The sequence below is a fragment of the Nipponia nippon genome, unplaced genomic scaffold (assembly GCF_047370975.1).
Source record: "Nipponia nippon isolate SJK-2023a ecotype South Korea unplaced genomic scaffold, ASM4737097v1 scaffold_7, whole genome shotgun sequence".
Classification (NCBI taxonomy): domain Eukaryota; kingdom Metazoa; phylum Chordata; class Aves; order Pelecaniformes; family Threskiornithidae; genus Nipponia; species Nipponia nippon.
Genome location: NW_028262391.1, coordinates 32,045,686 through 32,065,002, shown reverse-complemented (window position 1 = coordinate 32,065,002; position 19,317 = coordinate 32,045,686). Strand labels below are relative to the sequence as shown.

The 19,317-nt window shown below is 49.4% G+C and overlaps 1 protein-coding gene across 1 annotated transcript in view; it reads left to right on the top strand.

Moving 5' to 3' along the window:
* Positions 1–19,036, top strand: part of ATP6V0D1 (ATPase H+ transporting V0 subunit d1) — a 36,907-nt gene extending 17,871 nt beyond the window's left edge. Inside the window, exons 3-8 of the mRNA XM_087738986.1 lie at positions 7,594–7,772; positions 10,911–10,990; positions 14,852–14,929; positions 15,561–15,737; positions 16,652–16,729; positions 17,585–19,036. Of these exons, the coding sequence (XP_087595112.1) occupies positions 7,594–7,772; positions 10,911–10,990; positions 14,852–14,929; positions 15,561–15,737; positions 16,652–16,729; positions 17,585–17,746 (754 nt within the window). The 3' untranslated portion in view covers positions 17,747–19,036. The remainder of the gene's footprint in view (positions 1–7,593; positions 7,773–10,910; positions 10,991–14,851; positions 14,930–15,560; positions 15,738–16,651; positions 16,730–17,584) is intronic.
* The last annotated feature ends 281 nt before the right edge of the window (positions 19,037–19,317 follow it).

Below are 19,317 nucleotides of genomic sequence, written 5' to 3'. Positions count from 1 at the left end.
TAAAACAGGGAGGGAAGGAGCATGTTAGGAGGTTATCAATGCTTCTCTGATCAGTTTATGTGTGGCTGCAACTTTTCCAGAGGACAACCTGCGTACGGTGCCTTCAGTTGGATGAATGTTCACTGAGCGCTTCTGTCCACAGGTAACTTGCTTCACTCCTTGATTGAAACTGTTCTCAAGGTCTTCTGGTGCTGGACCTTAGCAGCCTTCATTTTCCTTTTACCTTTCCATCAATTTGCCTCACCTGGTGCTTTAGGCTGGCAAGTTCAGCCCAGAGAAGGCCTGGAGGCCAAGGGCACTGCTTCTGAAGACTTCTTGAGGGCATCTTGGGTCCTAGCCCACTTTTCCAGATTCATTCTGTATGCTAGTTCGAAGTCTAGCAAGTACTTCCATAGAGCTTTGTATAAATACTGCAAAGTACTGCAATATTTAGAGGCCAGGCAAAATCTTATGTCTACCACACATGGTTTACTGCATGTCAAGTGGGATGATGATTTTTCTTGTCTTCTGCTGGCAGCAGGTCTGTATGCACAGTAATGTTCTGCATGTTATCTAAGCCCAGACCACACAGTCACTGAGAATTGGGTGAGGGTGTTTAGGCCATTAAGCTCACTCAGCTTTCTTAGCTACTTCAGGCAGTTTTGAGGGCAATGTGAGTTTGCACAGTGCACCCTTTAATCTTCTTTTATATCCTCGGAATGTTTGGGGTTTTTTGGGGTTTTTTTTGTTTGTTCTGTTTTTTTAGGAAGGAAGGTAAGAAAACAGTATATGTAAGTTTTGGTCTATGTGAAACCAGCATGATTAGATGTTTCTGGTCAATATTTAAAATGTAATTAGTGCTGAAGTCTGCTCAGCATAGCGCAGAGTGCCAGAACTCAACCTTGCATACCAGCCTAGTGTTTCTCACGTTCTGAGGTCAGTCTTCGAGGCATCAGGTTTAAGCAACCAGAGACTCTTGCACGAGCCTGAAAGGTGCTCAAAACATTCCCTGGCATTTCAAGGGGTTTGTATGCATCTAGAACACAACACCATATTCATAAAGCCTCAAAATTAAAAGTACTTCATCTAGCTTTTTTTCTCGTTAGCCTTTAACACAGCTGACACTGTATGACTGCTTATAAGTTACCAGATGATACCACTGGAAAACTGAGGTCAGTATCCCAAGAGACCTAGACTCACTAGAAGATGGTAAAAATCATGTGGAGATGCAGCTAAATATAGATTAATGCTGAGAACATTCCTGGATACTTGGATTTGAAAGGCTGCCACAGCCTCTGTAGTACTGTGAAGTTATAACTCTTTGCTGTGAAATGGTCTCGTTGATCTAAGTTTAGCAGGGCACCCGCTTATTGGCTGAGTGCCCTTGGTTTGTGGTGGCAACCATGAAATTCTCAGCTTTCTCTTTGGCAGGTTCACGAACCTACCACTTAGGTGTGGTTTTTATTGGTGTGACTCTAGGAAAGACAGTGTGCGAAGACAGGAAGAGATCGGCTCACTTTGAGGGGAGACCATCACATGCTGCATTGACCCTTGCTGTTCCCTGGACTGCCTGAGCTTTGGCTGCAGATGAGGGGTAAAACTGCTCCTGGCCAGAAGCTGCTGGTCTGACTTGTTCTAGTCTGAGCTGAAAAACTGATTTAAGGATTTGACTCAGTTCATCTACTGTCTGTTACTCAAATAAGCCTCAGTGGGGCACTGAGGTCTTCCTGATGCGCAACATCCCTCTCCGTTCCAGTGCAGGACAGCTGTACAGTTATCTAGTAATGATCTTAAAACGACACTCCAGATACAAGCATCTCAGCTGCTGGCACTATTCTTAGTGTCAGCTACTGTTCGTCTGTGCATTACTTTCCCCCATGACTGCTTACATTCAGAGCCCGAGAGAGGTGTGACCTGTGGCTCTGCATACCAGCACCTTTGCTCAGGTCTCGAACCCAGTGGGTCTGAGTACTTGTGCACAAACCCAAGGAAGCAGTGGTACAACCAACCTGAAACTTTTTCATTAGGTTACTTCCCCCCCCAGCCCCTGAGTACATAAACTGGATGAGCTGCAAGAAGGATGCTAAAGTGACTATAGTCAAAACAACTTCATCATCATTTAAAGCTGTCTCTAGAATTCATGCTGAGTTCAGAGCACTGCTCTGATCCCACTAGAGATTTCCCTTTTTCATCCCAAAATAAACACATGCTTCTACAGTAATCTGAGTAACTGCCCAACGCAATCACATAGTGACTTTTGCCTTGCTAGCATGAGTCTATGTTAAAGTCTAACGCTGGTTTTGGAAAGCATTAAAGTTGCCTGAGCAATGCAATACCTTAACCCATCCTGGCAAAACCCCCGAGCCGCAGCCCGGTTCTTCCGTGCTATGCACTTCTGCATCAGCCCGCTGCTCTCTGCATTTGCTGTTGACACTGAGGGCTGTCCTCATGACCCCTTGCAGAGCAGCTGTTAAGCTACAGTTTGGCAAGGCTTTCAGAGGATCCCTGAGAAACGCAGGTCATGCAATGTTCCGTCATTAGTCATGCTTTGTGACCACTTGCAGTATTGTTTATGGTTTCTTTAGTATCCTGGAGCAGAAAGCAATAAAAAACCAACCTATCTGCTGTAGGACAATGACTCTTTATGATTAGATTAGATTAGTAAGTGGGGGAGGGAGAAGCCCTAACTGTCTTGGGGTCACTGCCTTGCAGGGCTATGCCTGAGTGCCTTCAGGCCAAGTTGTAAATGCCCCATGTGATGAGCTTTCATGAATTTTATGTGGTCTCCTGCTAAAAAGCCTTTCCCAATATTCAGCAGGCCATTGCAATCTTTCTTGCATGTCTCGTTTATCTGTGGCTGTACTTACGTAACTCCAAAACGAAGACATACATTGTCAAAGTGCCTGTACATGGCTTTTGCATGTGTGCTGTCCTCCCTGATTCTGCTTGATAGCTATCCATGGATGACTCTCCCAGAAATTAGCTTCTGGGGCCTGGCTCTCCCCTGTTTCCTCAGGGGGGTTTCTACTGTGCCTGTCTGAGACCATGCCTCCCAGAACCAGCAGTGAGAATGATCTTTCTGACCTGCTGCTGCTGGAAGGAACATCCCCCCCCCCCTTTTGGCTTTTCTAGGCTTATCCTAATAGCCTGGCTTTGTTCTCTTTATGTGAGTGTTGCCCAGTGCATATTGTGCTGAACTGGGTGTCGCTGGAGGAGCAAAGATACTGGCCCTGGTTGTCTCGGACTTCAGAAAGCCATAAGCCAACATCTCTCTCCTGCTGTGGATGATATTTCTATGCTTGCTGACACTTTCCTGTCCTTTAATAAGAAATTCTCCTCTTCTGTGAGACATTACTGATGCTTCTCAGTATCAGTTAAAATCGTATTTCTGTGAATGTGAATTTCTGGAATATACCACACCTCAATTCAATGGGTGACAGGAAGAGCGAGGCAGGGCGTAACTGTGCATGTGAAACTCTGACTGAACATCCACTCTTCTTGTGTCCATCTCCCTGTGTGGGCAGAGAGCAGCTCAAAGCAGGAGTGTAAAACGCATTCTTGCCCAAGAGCGTTTTGCTACGGTCTTTGTGGAGGCAAGGTTGGGGGCTTGAGGTAAGGTACCATTTTACCACTTAATTAAAGCCCTGCCACCCTGTGACACTGGCTGTAGCTTATGTAGAGCCTCCATGTAGTGCTTTCTCTTCTGAACTCCTACTGAGTGCTCCCAGTGAGCCAGTGCAGAGGCTTATCCTCACCAAGGAGCTTGTCGGTCCTTGTACCTGTCTTTAGTCTCCCACCAGGCTATGTCCTAATCTCTTTTCCATGCCAAGCAGGCTGTGGTAAGACTTCATGGTGTTGCAAGTGACCAACTACTCCTGTTTTCCAATGTGTCCCATAGTCTGGTCCTCTTATTAGCTGCACTGAGGGCTAGTGAAGGTTAAAATGCTCTCGGAGGGGTCTGAGCATGCATTAACCATGAAAGCTGAAACATTTGAAGCTGGTCAGAACCTAATAGGAGACAGGGAGGATGGTGACAAAAGCCACTCTATTAAACAAGTAGTTGGAAGTTCCTAGGAAAACTGCTGCCACCGTAATAAATCTAATCCTTTGGGGCTGGGAGGAAATGCCAGTGTAGCCAGGACCTCTGCTATGGTCTTAGTACAGCTGTGCTAATGGAGGCAGATGCGTTCTTGTTGGGACCTGGCACAGGAAAGCAAGCATTGCCCCTTCCACAGATGAGAAGAGGCTTTTCCAGCTGCCCTGGCACTAGAAGACTTGCCTTGTTGTCATGATTGACTGAGCTGTGGCTGTTTTTACTGGAGTGAAGCAGGGACTGAATGTGAATAAGCGTGGTCTGGGCTTGCTTGAAGGAAATGGGAGCTATCAGGAAGGATTATGTAGTGGTGCTGGTGTCTGCCTGGCCTCGGCAGGCATGAGAAGACCTTTGTCCTGCTGCAGCTCTCTGTTATCGTAAAGGTTTGAAATGCTGTCACAGTGGAAATTTGAATGAGAAATGTCCCCTCTATCTTGCACACAGTAACACCTTTTCCTGCAGGGATAAATCCTTCTTTGACAGCAAGATTTAAGTAGTCTCGATAAGTAAAGTACTCCTTCACAAAGTTGCTGGGCCTCCTTAGAGGCCTTGGTATTTGGTCTATAGACTCTGCATTTCCACAGACTTCCCCGAAGGATGATGAGGAAACAAGCAAGTTAAGAGGTATAAATCAAATGGGGAGAGCCACGCTTTGCACTCTGGCAGTGGAAACCAGCTGGCTTGTCTTTCCTGGGACCATCAGTCTGAAAGCAGGAGCTTCTCACGTTGAAGAGGGTCAGACTTGGGCTGCTCTCCCCAAACCTGGCTGTGGCTTTCATGCTGAGCTGGCCTGGGAGGGCATGGATGAGCTTGAGGAGACTCCAGTAAGCCAGGAGCTAAGCTGCTCTGAAGACCTGCGAACAGATAGGGCTCCAGGCACCTTCCCTCAGTTGCTTGTGTATGGCTGACTTTAGGCCAGGCTCCTTGAAAGGTGCAAATATCTTTCAGAGAGCAAGATCCGTGGTGAGCTGGGAATAGGAAAGAGGTGTGCTAGCATACTGTGCAATGACCATATATCCTGGCCTGTTCTTTCATTGCAGGCTCAGTTGAAGAAGGGAGTTTGGTTTGGTCCTACGTTGTTGTCTTGCTTTGGTGAGAGTAATCCTGTGTATGGTCTTTCCTGAAAGCTACTGTGCTGCACTGAGCAAACTTGCATGTGTCTGAGGGCAGATGGTGGAGCTGGGAAATGATCTGCTGTATCCTTGGTCTTGCATACCTCATGGAGATGCATCTGTGTGAGGATGCAGATGCTTGTATTTACCAGGAACCAGCTGCTTACTGCAAGGGACTTACCCTCAGTTCTCATAAACAGGCCCTTCTTGCTGTCCTGGAGATTGCAGTCATCTCCATGGTGAGAGGTGCACAAACAGAAGGGAGGATAATGACCCTGCAGATTAAAGGGCAAAAGGAGGCTTCCTAGTACATGAAGCTTGTGCTGATTGTCCTGGTTCTAGATTCAATGTCCCTGGAAAGGCAGGCTGCAAACGCAGAAAGGCACTCTCCAAAAATGGTTGGGCCAGGAGGTGCGTTACCCAGCCCCACAGTGTGGAGAAGAAAGCAGCACCTGTTTGAGGAGCTAAGGTGTGGATTTGTTCATGGATGTGCCCTTTGAGTATATTTGAGAGGCAGTAAGCCCATCTAATAAAAAAAACTACCGAAATCTGCCTTTAACTGGCTCTGCTTACCTGCCTTTGATGTGGTTCAAAGGGAGACAGGGCTGCACTATGTCCTCCTTGTTAGCTTGGCAAGATAAAGACCAGAAGCATCCTAACAAACGTGTGCGCAGCCTTGCTGTCTCTGCCCTTGCCCCAGTCCTGGTGTGCTGGCCTTAAGCTCCCTTTCTTCAGTACCTAAGTACACGTGGGAAGCCTGAACCTTAACAGAGCTCCAAATCCAGATGTGCACAACTCCTGCTGTTCTAGTTCAGGCATGATCCCGTTTGTTTTGGAGCAGCTCCTGCCAAGGAGCTTCTTCAGGTTTTTTCCATCATCTAACTTTTTAGAGTTAGAGCTCTAGCAGTAAGAGCAAGGGAGTGTAAAATCCCAAATACCCTGCTCTTCCAGCATCTGTGCCCCTTCCCTGTGCTGTTGAGGGACGTTTGCAAAGGCATCTTCCTCTGACTGAAAAAAAAAAACAACAACCAAACCTCATCTTGCTTGATGTTTTTCAGGTTCTCAGCTTGGTTGGCTTATGGCTCAGCTGGTGGTAAAGGTGCCTAGAGCACCACTCCTGTTCTTGCTGGGGACACGTTTCCTCTCAGCTCCTTGTATTTACATGATGCCTTGATCCCTTACTTGGACCTTCTACTTGGAGAAGGCCACCAGCCTTTCTTGTGTTTCCAGTCTTCAGGCCAGTTGTGTCTCCCTTCTCTGGCTGGATGGGGAGATCTGGGAGGTGATCTTTCCCCTCTACTTAGCACTGGTGGAGGCATCACCTGGAGTGCCGTGCCCAGTTCTCGGCTCTTCAGTGCAAGAGAAACATGGACATCCTGGAGAGAAGGGCCACAAAGGGCTTGTGTTGGTGGAACTTGTGCTGAGTGCCATGGTTCCAGACTGAATGTCCCATTACTGCAGTGCTGAAGACTGAATCTGCTAATACTGTGTAACGTAAGCAGAGAACTTGGTTAGGGTTGTCATAGTATGTGCTAATGCAAAAGAGCGTGTAGCTTTTGATGGCAGAAGTGTGAAAAAGCTCGTGTGTAGCTTTGTGAGGGTGTGAATGAAGGCTGCGCCAAAGCTGCCAGCCCTGTTGTTTTTGGAAGGGAGCGGGGCTGCAGAAACGTGACCCTTTCTCCATAGTCTTGGCAAGATGGAGCATTGCTGCTGGCAATGAAGCTGAGCTCGAGTCAGGCTATCTGCAGATTCCCCTTTGCTGGTGTCCTACCATGCACGCTTCTGCATGTGCTCTCTACAGAGCATGGCAATGCAAGGAGAGCAGTGGGAATGCTGGAAAGACAACTGTTCCCAGCTACCTTGTGGGAGGGTGTGGGGAAGCTGGAGCCAGGCTCCTCTTGGAGGTATGTGAGGTTAGGATGAGAGACTGTAGGCAAATGGCCACGAGGGAAATTCTGAATAGCTGTTGGGAAAAGGCTTTGTTGTGAATGTGGTCAGACACTGGAGCAGAGCCCCAGGGAGGTTGTGAGATATACATTCTTGCAAATAATTCAAAGTTCAGCTGGACAAAGCCCTGAGCAGCTGGAGCTGGCCATGCTTGGAGCAGGACATTGGGCCAGAGACCTCTGGAAGTCCCTTCCAACCTAATACTCTTCAATGGTAGGTAGGAGATGCCCAGATAGTGTGGTTCACCCGTAGCATAAATCACAGCCTGGGACTATGCTTGACTCCCTTTTCCTAGGCTGGCATGATAAGGATACATTAACGAGGCGCCTTACTAGTTCTTCGTGGGAAGGATGCATCTTTCTGGAGACGTTCACAGGGACTGAAGATGTGTGTCTGTCTGATGCCAGGTGCTGGTTTTTGTAGTGTTTGTATTGTGACAGGCTGCTTCTTGCATTCCTCCAGGTACAGCTACATGATTGACAATGTCATTCTGCTGATCACTGGGACCCTGCACCAGCGTTCAATCTCTGAACTGGTGCCCAAGTGCCATCCTCTGGGAAGTTTCGAGCAGATGGAAGCCGTGAACATTGCTCAGACGCCTGCGGAACTCTACAATGCAATCCTGGTGGACACTCCCCTGGGTGAGCGGAGCCTTTCAAAATACCTCTCAGCTGTGTGTGGAGCAGATGTCCCTTTCTCCCCCAATCTAACTAGGTCCAACTAAGTCCAAGTTGTGCTCCAGGAAGACAAAGCGGTGGGTAATGCACAGATGTGGCTGTACTCCCTGTGGTGACTGGGCTTGAGTTCCCTGTGGTGACTGGGCTTGAGTTCCCTGTGGTGGCTGGGCTTGAGTTCAGGTTTATGCGTGTCCTGTGCCAGTTTTTCCTATGGAGGCCCTCTGTATGCTTCAACAAATGTCCAAACCAGCACACTGGTAGTGCAGATTGCTGGGGAATTTGGTTTGTGTGAGCCAGGCCTTGAGCTGTCATGGCAGCGCAGGTGTAGCTGGATCTGATCTGCTAGATATGTCCATTTACCAGCTGTTCTGGGAACCGTCACTTGAAATTAGGGAGGAAGGAAGAAGTTTGAGAGGTCTTAGACAATGCGATCTTTTTAATAATTGTGATGGGACACATGGTACACGTGCTTCCTTAGTGAAGGGCTGTCGGGTCCTCTGCTGGAATGAGTCACTTAATTTTCAGCACTTTTAGTTGGACCATTGGGCAATTTCTTGTAGGCAATTTTTGTAGTTAATTATAGAGATCTGCACATGCCCAGTCTTGTTCTGAGACTGATAAAATTAGCTCTAGATCAAGGAAGGCTCTTTACATACCAGAAAACCCCAACCAACAGCAAAAAAAAAAAAAAAATTAAAAAAAGAAAAGGAAATCTCCAGAAGCCTTTTTAAGCTCATTGTGTAGCAGGATCCTGCACTGAGGTATACTCTCTCAGGGCTGCAAGCCTTGACCAGGAAGTGCATGATACTAAAACCAAGTGCGTTATGAACAGTCAAACAAATATGTTCTTTAAAGATAAAAAATGTAGGAAGTGGTTCTGGAGAAAATACGGAAGTCTTTTTGCAGTAGTAGGAGAGGTAGTCACAAGAGACTTTCTAGGTTAGGATCTGTGGGCAAAAAAGTAATGAGGTATGCCTGAGTCAGTGATTAATCATTCTTTTGGGGTTGCTAGAAAGAACAAAACACTTTAAATCATCATATTGTCTTTGATAGAAATAGTTGTTTTTGGACCTGAAAGTGCTTTTGCAAATGCTCTGTGTAATAATGAGGCAAATGAAGTAGTTGTCATGGAAAAATGATTTGCCAGATAGAACCCAGCAAAGGAGGGAAAACACATCTCGAGATCTGGGTTGCAAGGTAGGGCGACAACGCAGCAGGAGAACTGAGGCTCTGCATACAGCTGAGTTGAGCCCGCTGTAGGGATGATGTGTGGGAAGAAAATCCTCCTCACAAGTAAGCAGGAACCTTCCCATTTTGGCAATAAGATGGAACCAAGTATTTCAGAGGTATTAGTTCTTAGAGATCTTAAAACTTCTAGCTGTGTACGGAGTGAAAATGCCCCGTTACACTGGCGAAGCGGTTCTGGAGAATGCGGCTGGCAGTTGAGGGTCTTTGCCTCTTGCATTCATGCCCTTGTGCATGTGTGAGCTTTGCCTGCTTCTGCCCTCGCTAGGCTGAGATCTTCAGACCTTTGCCCTGGCCATGCCCTTGAAGCTGTGTACCATCTAGTATGGCATTTCTTCAGCAGGAGAACATGGGGAGTAGCTGTGTTGCCTAAACAAGCAAGCATGCAGGCTCCAGTTGTTTAACTTGCACTCTTTCCAGTGACCACACGCAAAGAAACAGCAGCTCTATCTCCTAAAAGTACTTGAGTAGCTACGTGGCTTGGTAGGAATGCCTAACCCCAAATGGCTTTCATAGGTTAGCAGGGCAAAATAAGACTTGCTGTTAGCCTAATTTGGGATATTGTAGGGCCAAGAACTGAAATAGCTGTGTTCTCATTCCTCTGCTACTCTGAAGTAGCCACTGCTTAGCTATCTAGGCTAGCCAGCGAGTCCTGCAGTGAAAACCAGTCCTGGCATACTCTGTTTTCATTTTTGCCAGCCTTAGGGAGCAGTCTTCCTCCAGCTACGTGGCATTGATCTCTGATGCTGTTGCAAAGAAACCTCTGGGGGGGTTAACCCTGTTCAGGACTCTCTAGACCCACGGTGCGGCTGCTGTCCCTGCCTGGGAGCTCATGCTATAAAAGTAGTGCATGCTGGAGGTGTGAGCCTGCATTGTACCTGGTTTGTCGCACAAAGTAGAGCACCAGTCAGTTCTCAGCGTGAGTGCAGTGTCCTTTACCCACAGCTGGACTGCGTAAGCTGAGAAAGATCATATTTCTCTCTGTAGCAAATTCAGCAAAATTGGTTGCTGAGTGAGAGTTGAAGAAGTCGTAAAAGTCCTGTCAATGGGTTTTATTGTGCTTTGCTAACAAGTGAGTGGTACAACGGCCTTATGTTATGCTAGCTGTACAAGACTTATCTTTATCTACAGCTTGCAGTACCCTGTGTTAGGTCTGAAGTCTGTGTTCTTTTGGTGGCAACAACTTCTCAGACTCCCTCCCAGAGATAGTCTGGCAAAGTACCTAAGGCCAAGCTTCCTACCAAAATACACTATTTCATCCTGTCTCCTGTTGCTTACCTCCAGCTGGAGAAATAAAAGGCCTTGAAAGAAGTGGAAAACGGGACTGATAGACCCGACCAGGGGAAACAGCTCCTGACTCCAACCATGGAGCGTCATGGGCTGTAGGAGCTGTGGCATCCCCATGCCTCCTTAATCCAACTAAGATATTGGAGGATAAGGGAGAAGCACAGCACCAGCTTCCTCAGGACTCACTAGCTGCTGTCTCGCAGATGCTGTAGCAGGCAATTCAGAAGCTGTCTTGTCACCTCTGAGTGCCTGCATCTGGGAACAGTTTGGGTTTTGCTTATTTTTAAATACAGGGTGCTCTGGCACTGGTGCTGGGGGTTAGAGCTGAGAATTTCTGCTGAGAATAGGCTGGTGTGAGAGCCCCAAAAATGATTGTGGCCTGGGGAACCATGGTGGAGCCTGAGGTTTTGAGTCATGGCAATTTGGTGGCTGCTGAAGATAAGGGCCAGGCCTAGGAGGGACAAGCTCAACATAGGGTGTGCTTCTGCCTGGTATTGTTGAGGACTCTGGAAAGTGCTGGGCATGGGTCTGGTTAGGCCAATGCTAACTCTGTCTGTGGCTCTGTTTCAGCTGCTTTCTTCCAAGACTGCATATCTGAACAGGACCTGGATGAAATGAACATTGAAATAATTCGAAACACACTGTATAAGGTAAATGAGTCTCTGGGAAGGGAAAGAGATGTTAACTTCCCTATTTATTTCTAGCATGACTACAGCTCTGTCTTGGGTCAGGAGCTCCAACTTAGGCTGGCTTTCTTCAACCAAAGGGGAGAGGGTATTTTCCTCTTGGAACAGATTTTAAAATAAATTTGCTTTCTCTCTGTTTTCTTCCCTGGAGTGGTGATAGAGTGAACGTGACCAAGAACTAGTTGCCTCTGCTGGAAAGTAAAGATAGTGCTCTTGGAGGGGCCTGAAGTCCAGTCACCTGGCTCTGCAGGGTCAGGGCACCAGAGCTAGGCGGAGTGACTTTTTTTTTGAGCTGTCAGGCTGTCAAGAGTCTGTGCAAGAGATTTTTTTTTTTTTTGAGGTCCTGTGTTTGAATGAATTTCCTCAGGCCCCAGGCAGGCAGGAAAAGGCTGCTTCTTAACCACACGAGTTTAGATGTGTAGTTAACTGCATTCAGAGGGCTAAAGTGGCTTGATCTTAAACTTGGCTGAAGGACTTCCATGGACTTGGCTCTCTGTCTTGAGCTCTTTCAGAAGAGCCTCCAACAGTCTGCTCAAGCCTTCAGTGGCTGTGGCTGGGGCTAGATGCTCTTGGTAGAGCAGTGTAAAAGGTGCAGCTGGGGTGGAGGAGTCCTGCAGGCTGGGAAAGTATTGACACAGGGATGTGGAGGGGCTAAGGATCTCCTTGTCCTGAGCCTGCACGGGGAGCTGTCATCTCCTCTGCAGGCCCTATCTGGTTTTAGCTGGCGGTATCAAAGCCTGTGTTTATGTGCAGGCTGTGGCTATCGCTCCATCTCGACTCTCTGGATTAAGGGTGGGATGCAGATTGTATCTGCCAACCTTGTTTTGGCTGGTCACAGCCAGCCTGCAGTCAATGTGACCTCTGCTTCCCAAGGAAGCTGTGGCCTTTTTGGAGAGGCAGAGAACAGATCAGGCATGAAGGGAAGAAGGCAAAGGGAGGGGAGGAGCTGCGTGTTGGTAATGGTGCAGAGCTACCTGTGGCCCCTGGCATGTACTGGTCTTTTGCTGTAACAGGAGGAGGTATGCCTGTATGCATAAATACCTGCACCTTGGCAGGGTGCAGACCTCTGTGTCAAGATGAGGCAGGTGGGGGAAGGCAGGGAGCAGAGTGAGCACAGGGCCAACAGGCTGGGGGGGTGTATGTGTGTTTCCTTGGGTCCCAGCTGCCACATCCTTTCCCATCTCCTTTTTGAGGCTTGATACTTCTTTGCATTCTGCTCTTCCTACCCCCAGATTGAAGTGTAGATACCTGGTATCCCTTGGCGTGTGCTGGGACTGGTTCTTGCTAAAGAGCAGCCCCCGGGGAACACAGGGGCTCCGACACTAACAAATCATGGTGACACAAGGGTGAAAGAGGTAACTGCTACTTACAGACTCTCCCTTGAAGCCACCTCTCTCCCCAGGGACTGGAAAATGTATAATACAATGCAAATGGTCTTTATAGGCAAATGAGGGAAAAAAAATCAGGTCTGAAATCTGCTCAGAGCTGCTCTGAGGAACAGAGCAGGCAGGTGCCTGGGATGGATGCCTGCATCTGGGAGGAGTTTGGATGGGAAGGGGAAGTGCTACCTCCCAGACCTACTGGAGGTTTTTTGAAGGAATCTGCGAGCATGTAGACAGAAGGTTTGAGCAGGATTCATAGGAGGAGAGCAATTACAAAGGTTTCTTGTTAGCAAGCACAAGTGAGAAGGTTCTTGAACGGAAGTACGGTTAAGATGGGGAGCAGAGGTTAAAAGTAAGCAGTCAGCTCTTAGTGTAGAGGGCGGTCAGCAGTGGAGTCATGCAGCAGAGGCATGCCAGCATTGCTATCTTCAGTGCTTACTCCCATTTTTCCACATCTTTAATGGATATGTTGAAGTGAAGCTGGCTGACTGTTGGCCTTTGCTGGTGACCTTCTTGTAGGAACCAGCTGAAAGAGCTTTGTGACTGAACAATAAAACAAAGCAGGCAAATCAATGTAGATAAATGTGGAGTGATGTATGGGAGAGGCAAGGAGGTAATCCTAACTCTGCTTGTACAGTGAGGGTCTCCTTGTTCCTTTCTACTACTAAATGACATCTTGGGTTATGATTGACCTAAGCAAGTGTCTCTCTACAAGGCAATCTGTTCCTAACAGTAGAAGAGAACTGCATGAATATCACTGTGCTGCTGCATACATCTGTAGTGCATTTGTCCTGAACACTGTCTCGTTCCTCTCCTCTCTCATCTCCGAATATGAACAGCAGAACAGGAAAAGTTGCTAAGGAGGACACATTTAAAGGTTTGGGTACAATGACTTCTGTATGGGAAACTACAAAAAATGTTTGGGATTCCTCACCTGGAAGAGGAGCAAATCAGAGCTGTGGTGGTAACTGCAGATAGTGTTATAAAAATCAACATGGATGGACAGGCCACAGATCTCCCTTCAGGCTGGAGGTGACAGACCAATGAGGCTATCAGGAGGCAGAGGGTAAATGAGTGGGTTTGTGGAAGTCAGAGTTCATTAAGGATTATTAAATGCAAAGAGACTACCATTTCTGGGGTAAGGGATTCAGGACACTGGAGAGTTTCTGTAAATTGCTGTTATCTGTGGAGGGGTCCATAGGGGAGCATACCCACTGTGGCTGTTTTACAGTCTGTGTTTCCATAGTGTCTGTGATACTGGATCCTCATTGAGTGCTGGATATTTGAGTTCACCTATTTTTGCTTCTAAAGCCTTAAGTTTGTGCGTGAACTCTGAGAAGGGCAGAGGTAGCGACTGAACCTCTTACCCAGGTTCCCTCTTCTGTCAGCCTCAAACAAAGTCTGTTATCTGTGTTCTTGTTCCTGTGGTAGCTCTGCGGACTGATGCTCTGTGCTCTCCTGCACTTGAGCAGTGGCAAGTGCTGGAGACGATATTTCTTTGATGTGTGATGCTCACCCAGCAGTGTCCTCTCGCACTGTGTGGTAACAAATATTTACAGAACACAGTAATCCAGGTGCTTTCCTAGTGCAGAGGCTGAGGGTGTCCAAAACGTGCATTCTTGGTCCATCTTCAGTCCTGGAGTAGTTGTGACAAAGCAGAGATTTGTGATGTCTCAGCATCATTTTATTCCATCCCTTTTAAGTGATTCTGGTTGCAAGCTCTCTGTCCAGAGAGGCATTTTATCACATGATGGCTTCTTCTGAGAAAGTTTTTGCTGAACAGCACTTTTAGGCATGCACTGCCTTCATGGGCTCCCCCTGGGAGATACAGTCATCTTCCAGCTGGATTACGGTACATCTCCACAAAGGATTACGTTTCCTGGAGGCAGCGTAGCTGTGCCTAGCCTTGTATGTTTTCTGCAGTGCTCCAGTTGGGATGGAGACCAAGCGGCTGCAGTGTGAAAAGAGAATTGCAGAGAATGGCTAGTTTCCTTCACAGATGTCCTGTCTCATCTCTTGACTCTGCTTACACAGCGGTACTTTCTGAGTGTAGGTCTTACCGCTATAGTTGTGTGGCTTGGCATGTTTGTGGAGGCCAAAACGGGGTCAGGAAACCACGTGAGACTTCAGTAAATGCTTTGGAGTCAGACGACTCAAAGGAGCAAAATAGTCTTTACCCTTGTTGTCTGGGGATCCGCCTGCAGTAAGCTCATGCAGTCACTTGAACAAACCCAACCACAACCCTTCATGTCTCCAGCTCCTGGGGGAAGCACTGACCCTTGTGTGGGCATGCCATCCAAGTTCACATGGGGTGACAGTGCCCGTGCTGTGTTATAAAGTGTCTGGGAACATCCCTGCTTGCTGTTTGTCCCCTGCTGAATGGCCCTATGGGGCAGTAGATGAAGCTGTGTAGAAGAGTGCTCATCTGCTCTCTCTCTTCCAGGCTTACCTGGAGTCCTTCTACAAGTTCTGCAAGGTGCTAGGAGGTACCACAGCAGATGCCATGTGCCCGATCCTGGAGGTAGGTCTGGAAACCCTCGTAGCTGGACGGTATTGCCGTGATATTCATTGCTCTGTGCTCAGCTGCAGCTTGCCTGCCAGCATTAAGGATGCTAAAGATATTCTTCAGCATCCCCATGCACACTCTGCCTGCTCACTGGGAGACCTAGGAAAAGACTGCCTGCACGTGACTTTGGACAGGTTCGGTTCCCCAGTCCTGATCTTGCCAGGTGCTGACACATCTGTTGCCTTCATGGCAACATCTTCATCCTCACACATGGATAACGAGCTGGAGAATAACCAGAGCTGTTCAGTGTACGGCCCGTCTCCATGCCAAGGCTAGCTGTGGGATGTGCAGGGCTCAGGGGCAGTAGGTGAGAAAGACTCCTTGACCTGGGCAGGGTTCTGCTTAGTGATTTGGCTTGTGCCTGGGGTGGGAATTTCCTCACCTGACTGCTCCCCAGGCATCAGCTATTGGGCATACTGGGAGCCTGCACATGTAACCTGCCCTGGCTGAGCACCAGATAGCTGTGTGTGTCCCAGGCAGCTTGCTCATGCTGCCCTCTGATGTGGCTCTGTTCAGAGCAGTGCCGGTATTTGCTGGCCTCTGGCAAAGATGCTTCATCCCAAGGTGAACCACTGTTTTCCCGCAGTTTGAAGCTGACCGGAGGGCCTTCATTATCACTATTAACTCATTTGGTACTGAGCTGTCCAAGGAGGACCGAGCAAAGCTGTTCCCACACTGTGGCAAGCTCTACCCTGAGGGCCTGGCTCAGCTGGCCAGAGCAGATGACTACGAACAAGTCAAAAATGTTGCTGACTACTACCCTGTGAGTGCTTTGGGGTGAGGGCTGTGGGGACTGGTGCAAGGACCTGCTCTGGATCAGAGCTTCTCGGGGATCTGGGGGAGTGTGGGGAGGGGAGTGCCTGTCTTCTGCTCTTACTGTTGGTTCTGTGCTCTGCTTGGCCAAGATGGAGTTGGTTTGCCTGGGATGCCATTGGCTTGTTAGTTGTGGCTGCCATAGCAGTGGGAGACTAGGTGTGCCCTATGAGCCCCGTCCCAGGGTGTGGGGACTGCCCTCACCACCGAACCCTTGAGGTATCGGTGTGGCAGCAATGACAGTCTCTCTTTGGCTGTTTGGGGGTGGAAACCTGTCTTCAGGTGGTGTGCCACATCTGCAGCCCTAGTGGGTTGCTCTGAGCTCTGGTTCAGTCAGAGGGGAGAGGCTGACCTGGGAGGACATGCTTGGATGTGTCTTGGTTCCTTAAGCTGCTCTTGTGCGTGGTTTGGAGTCAGAGAGCTCAGTGTCCCCTTGCTTGAAGCAGCCAGGGCACGTGCCAGTGTTTGTGGGCACAGGGGCCTGGCCCACACACTCTGGTCTGTACATGGAGGGGTCTGTACCTGGTGCATCCTCCCTGCAGACTCAAAGTGGTGATATGGCTTTCAGCACTGCACGTTTCAGAGAAGGGGCAGGATCTCTGGCTGGGCAAGCTCACAGATTAAATAAAGGCTTTCTCTGCCTTACGAAGGGGATTGCCTTCAGCCAGTGTGTGTGCAGTGCAGCCCCGGCAGCATTCCCTTGCCAATCCTCATGTGTGCACAGGGCAGGCTCTTGGCTTCTGTGTCCTCTGCTGACCTGGCGTGGTGGCTGGGGTGCCTGTTTGACGTACAGGGCCCAGGAACGCTGCTGAGCTTGGAGGGCTTTGGGGTTTGGGTATATCGTCTTGTAATGTCTTCCTGCAGGAGTACAAGCTGCTATTTGAAGGGGCTGGCAGCAACCCTGGAGACAAGACCCTTGAAGACAGGTTCTTTGAGCATGAGGTGAGTGAGCCCCGAGACACTTTTCAGCCTGCAGGTCCATAATCCAGTACCAGAGGGCTATTCCAGATCAGCTATTTGTCTTTTTAAAGCACAGCAGCTAAAGCGGCCTTCTCTAATAGGGAAATTGAGCATGATTGAGGTCCTAAAATATGCAGCACAGAACACGGGGTGAAGAAGATGTATTTTTGAATGTTCTTAGTGACTACTGAGTGCTAAAATCCCTGCTTTTCTTTTCTTGAAGTCCCTAGGTGTGGTGTTATTAAAGTCCTTGTCACATATGAGTTATTAAATGTTTATAGGGACATGGTTTAGTGGTCGACTTGGCAGCGTTAGGTTTACAGTTGGACTCAACGATCTTAAAGGTCTTTTCCAACCTAAATGATTCTATGTGCCTATGGTGCAAAGCTCAGGGTAGCAGCAAGCTTGTCTGCTGCCCTGTCAGCAGTGCTGTGCATGAACAGAGTTTTGGGGGAGGAAAAGGATGCTAGCCCTCTGCTCCAGCAAGGGAATGGGGGCCCAGCATGGTGCTCAGTCCATGTTCTCACCCAGACAGATTACAGCAGTGTGGGAGGCAAGTTTGGGGCTGCTGGTGGAGATCTGGTCCATTGATAGCAAAACCAGTGTGTAATTATGTGGGAAAGAAGGATTTTCAAATATCAGAGCCTGTCCTGAGCCATGTGCTGTAGGTTAGAGCTGCCCTGAGGACCTAGAGAGGTGCAGAGCAGGATACCTGTGCTGAGCCCCCCAGCCTGCTGGGGAAGTCGTGGGACCTCCCAAGCTGCTCCACACTTGCCTTGACCAGCTCCTCCCATCTGAGGTGGACAAGTGACATGTCCTCCTCTGGGCTTTCCCCAGGTGAAGCTGAACAAGCTAGCCTTCCTCAACCAATTCCACTTTGGAGTCTTCTACGCCTTCGTGAAGCTGAAGGAGCAGGAGTGCCGCAACATTGTGTGGATCGCAGAGTGCATCGCCCAGCGGCACAGGACCAAGATCGACAACTACATTCCCATCTTCTAACCCTGCTCTGCTGTCCAGCCCTCCTGCCCCTGGAGTCCAGAGGAACCCCTGTCTAACTCCCTGAGTTGTCCCTTGCCTAGACTCCAGGGATGTGCCATCTGTGGAACTGTCTCAGATGAGGAAGCTGTACAATTGCTAGTTAAATTATTCACAAGCTGAAGTTTGAGTTGTATGTGCTGTGAGGGGTCCGGAGGGACCAGTGGCACAGGCTTGGCCCTGTGTAGCAGGAGGGGCACCTCCTGTTGTGTATCTAATAGTCTCTGTGTTACTGTACTAATCTGCTGTATGCGCTTATGCTCATAGAGCAAGCACCAGCCGGGGGTTGCTGCCTCCAAGGGGTTCCCACCACCACAGAGGAACGCATCAGGTCTGCCATGGCCAGGGGTCCTCTCTGTCAGTGCTCTGCACACCTCCTAGTCAGTGTTGTTCCTGTGAGATTTAGTTTGAGTGTGATTTGTAGCATGGCCCATGCTGCTGTGCAATCCCTGCATCCCCCTGTAGCTAACCCTGACCTGGGAGAGACCGAGCAGCCCTGGCCAGGACTGGGACAGAGCATGTGGGAACACGAGGGCAGAGCCAGAGCTTGTGGAGCACACTCGTCCCCACTCCAGCAGCATTTGCACTAGTGCAGCCTTGCCATGTCCTCAGAAGCATCTCTAATCAGTCTTCCTCCTGCCCTGCAGCTTGAAAGGGCTCCATAAGCTGGCTGAGCTCCTTCCTCCCCTGAAGACCCACGGCTTGGAGTTCACTGTCGCAACCATGCAAGAGTCAGGGCTCCTTTTGGTTCTGCAGATAGTGCTGGACCCCTGCACCACCCCAGGGCAGACATTGAGGCTGGCACAGCCTCCTCCCCTCCGCAGGGCGTCTGGGCTGGCACTGCTGTGGAGCCATACGGGCACAGCTGGCCATTGGGCAGAGCGGCCCTGGGGTCTGGCTCTACTTGGTTGTTCTGATGAATGCCGAGGGCAGCTGTTGGCAGAGATGCCCCATACCCTGTCCAGGCCCTGCCCGTCTGTGGTTAAGGGGTGGGAGCCAAGCCATGGCATGGCAGCCCTGCTCCTTGCTGCTCTGTGTCCTGGCTTGCTCCCACTTGCGCTTGAGGTCTGGGAGATGCCCCGTGGTGGTGCGGCAGCAGAGAAATCTCGCTGGTGGGAAACGCGTGCTCGGTGCTGCTGCTGGGAGGGATCGATGGAGAGCAGCTCTGTCTCAGCTTCTGCTGTGGTCACCTCTGCAGTGTTTGTTATCGCATTTTCCCCTCCTCTCTACACCAATAAATGACTGCCTACTGCACTGTGCTCTCCCCGCTTACTTGGGTGCCTGCTCCCACATCCCCAAGAGGAGCCTGTGTCAGCCACAGGGCATCTTACCCAGGGAATTTGGTATGCCCGCTGGGGCCCTGGCCCTTCCCACTCCAGCCCAAGCTGCGTGTGATGCCTGGTCTGCGGGTGTGGCTGGGTGCTGAGCTGGTGGGTGCCCAGGAGATGTAGCCCTCGCTGCTCGTGCAGCCGTGTGAGAGCGCCATGCGGTTAGGGAGCTGCGTGGCACATCCCCTGGCTTTGCTAAGCTTGCCC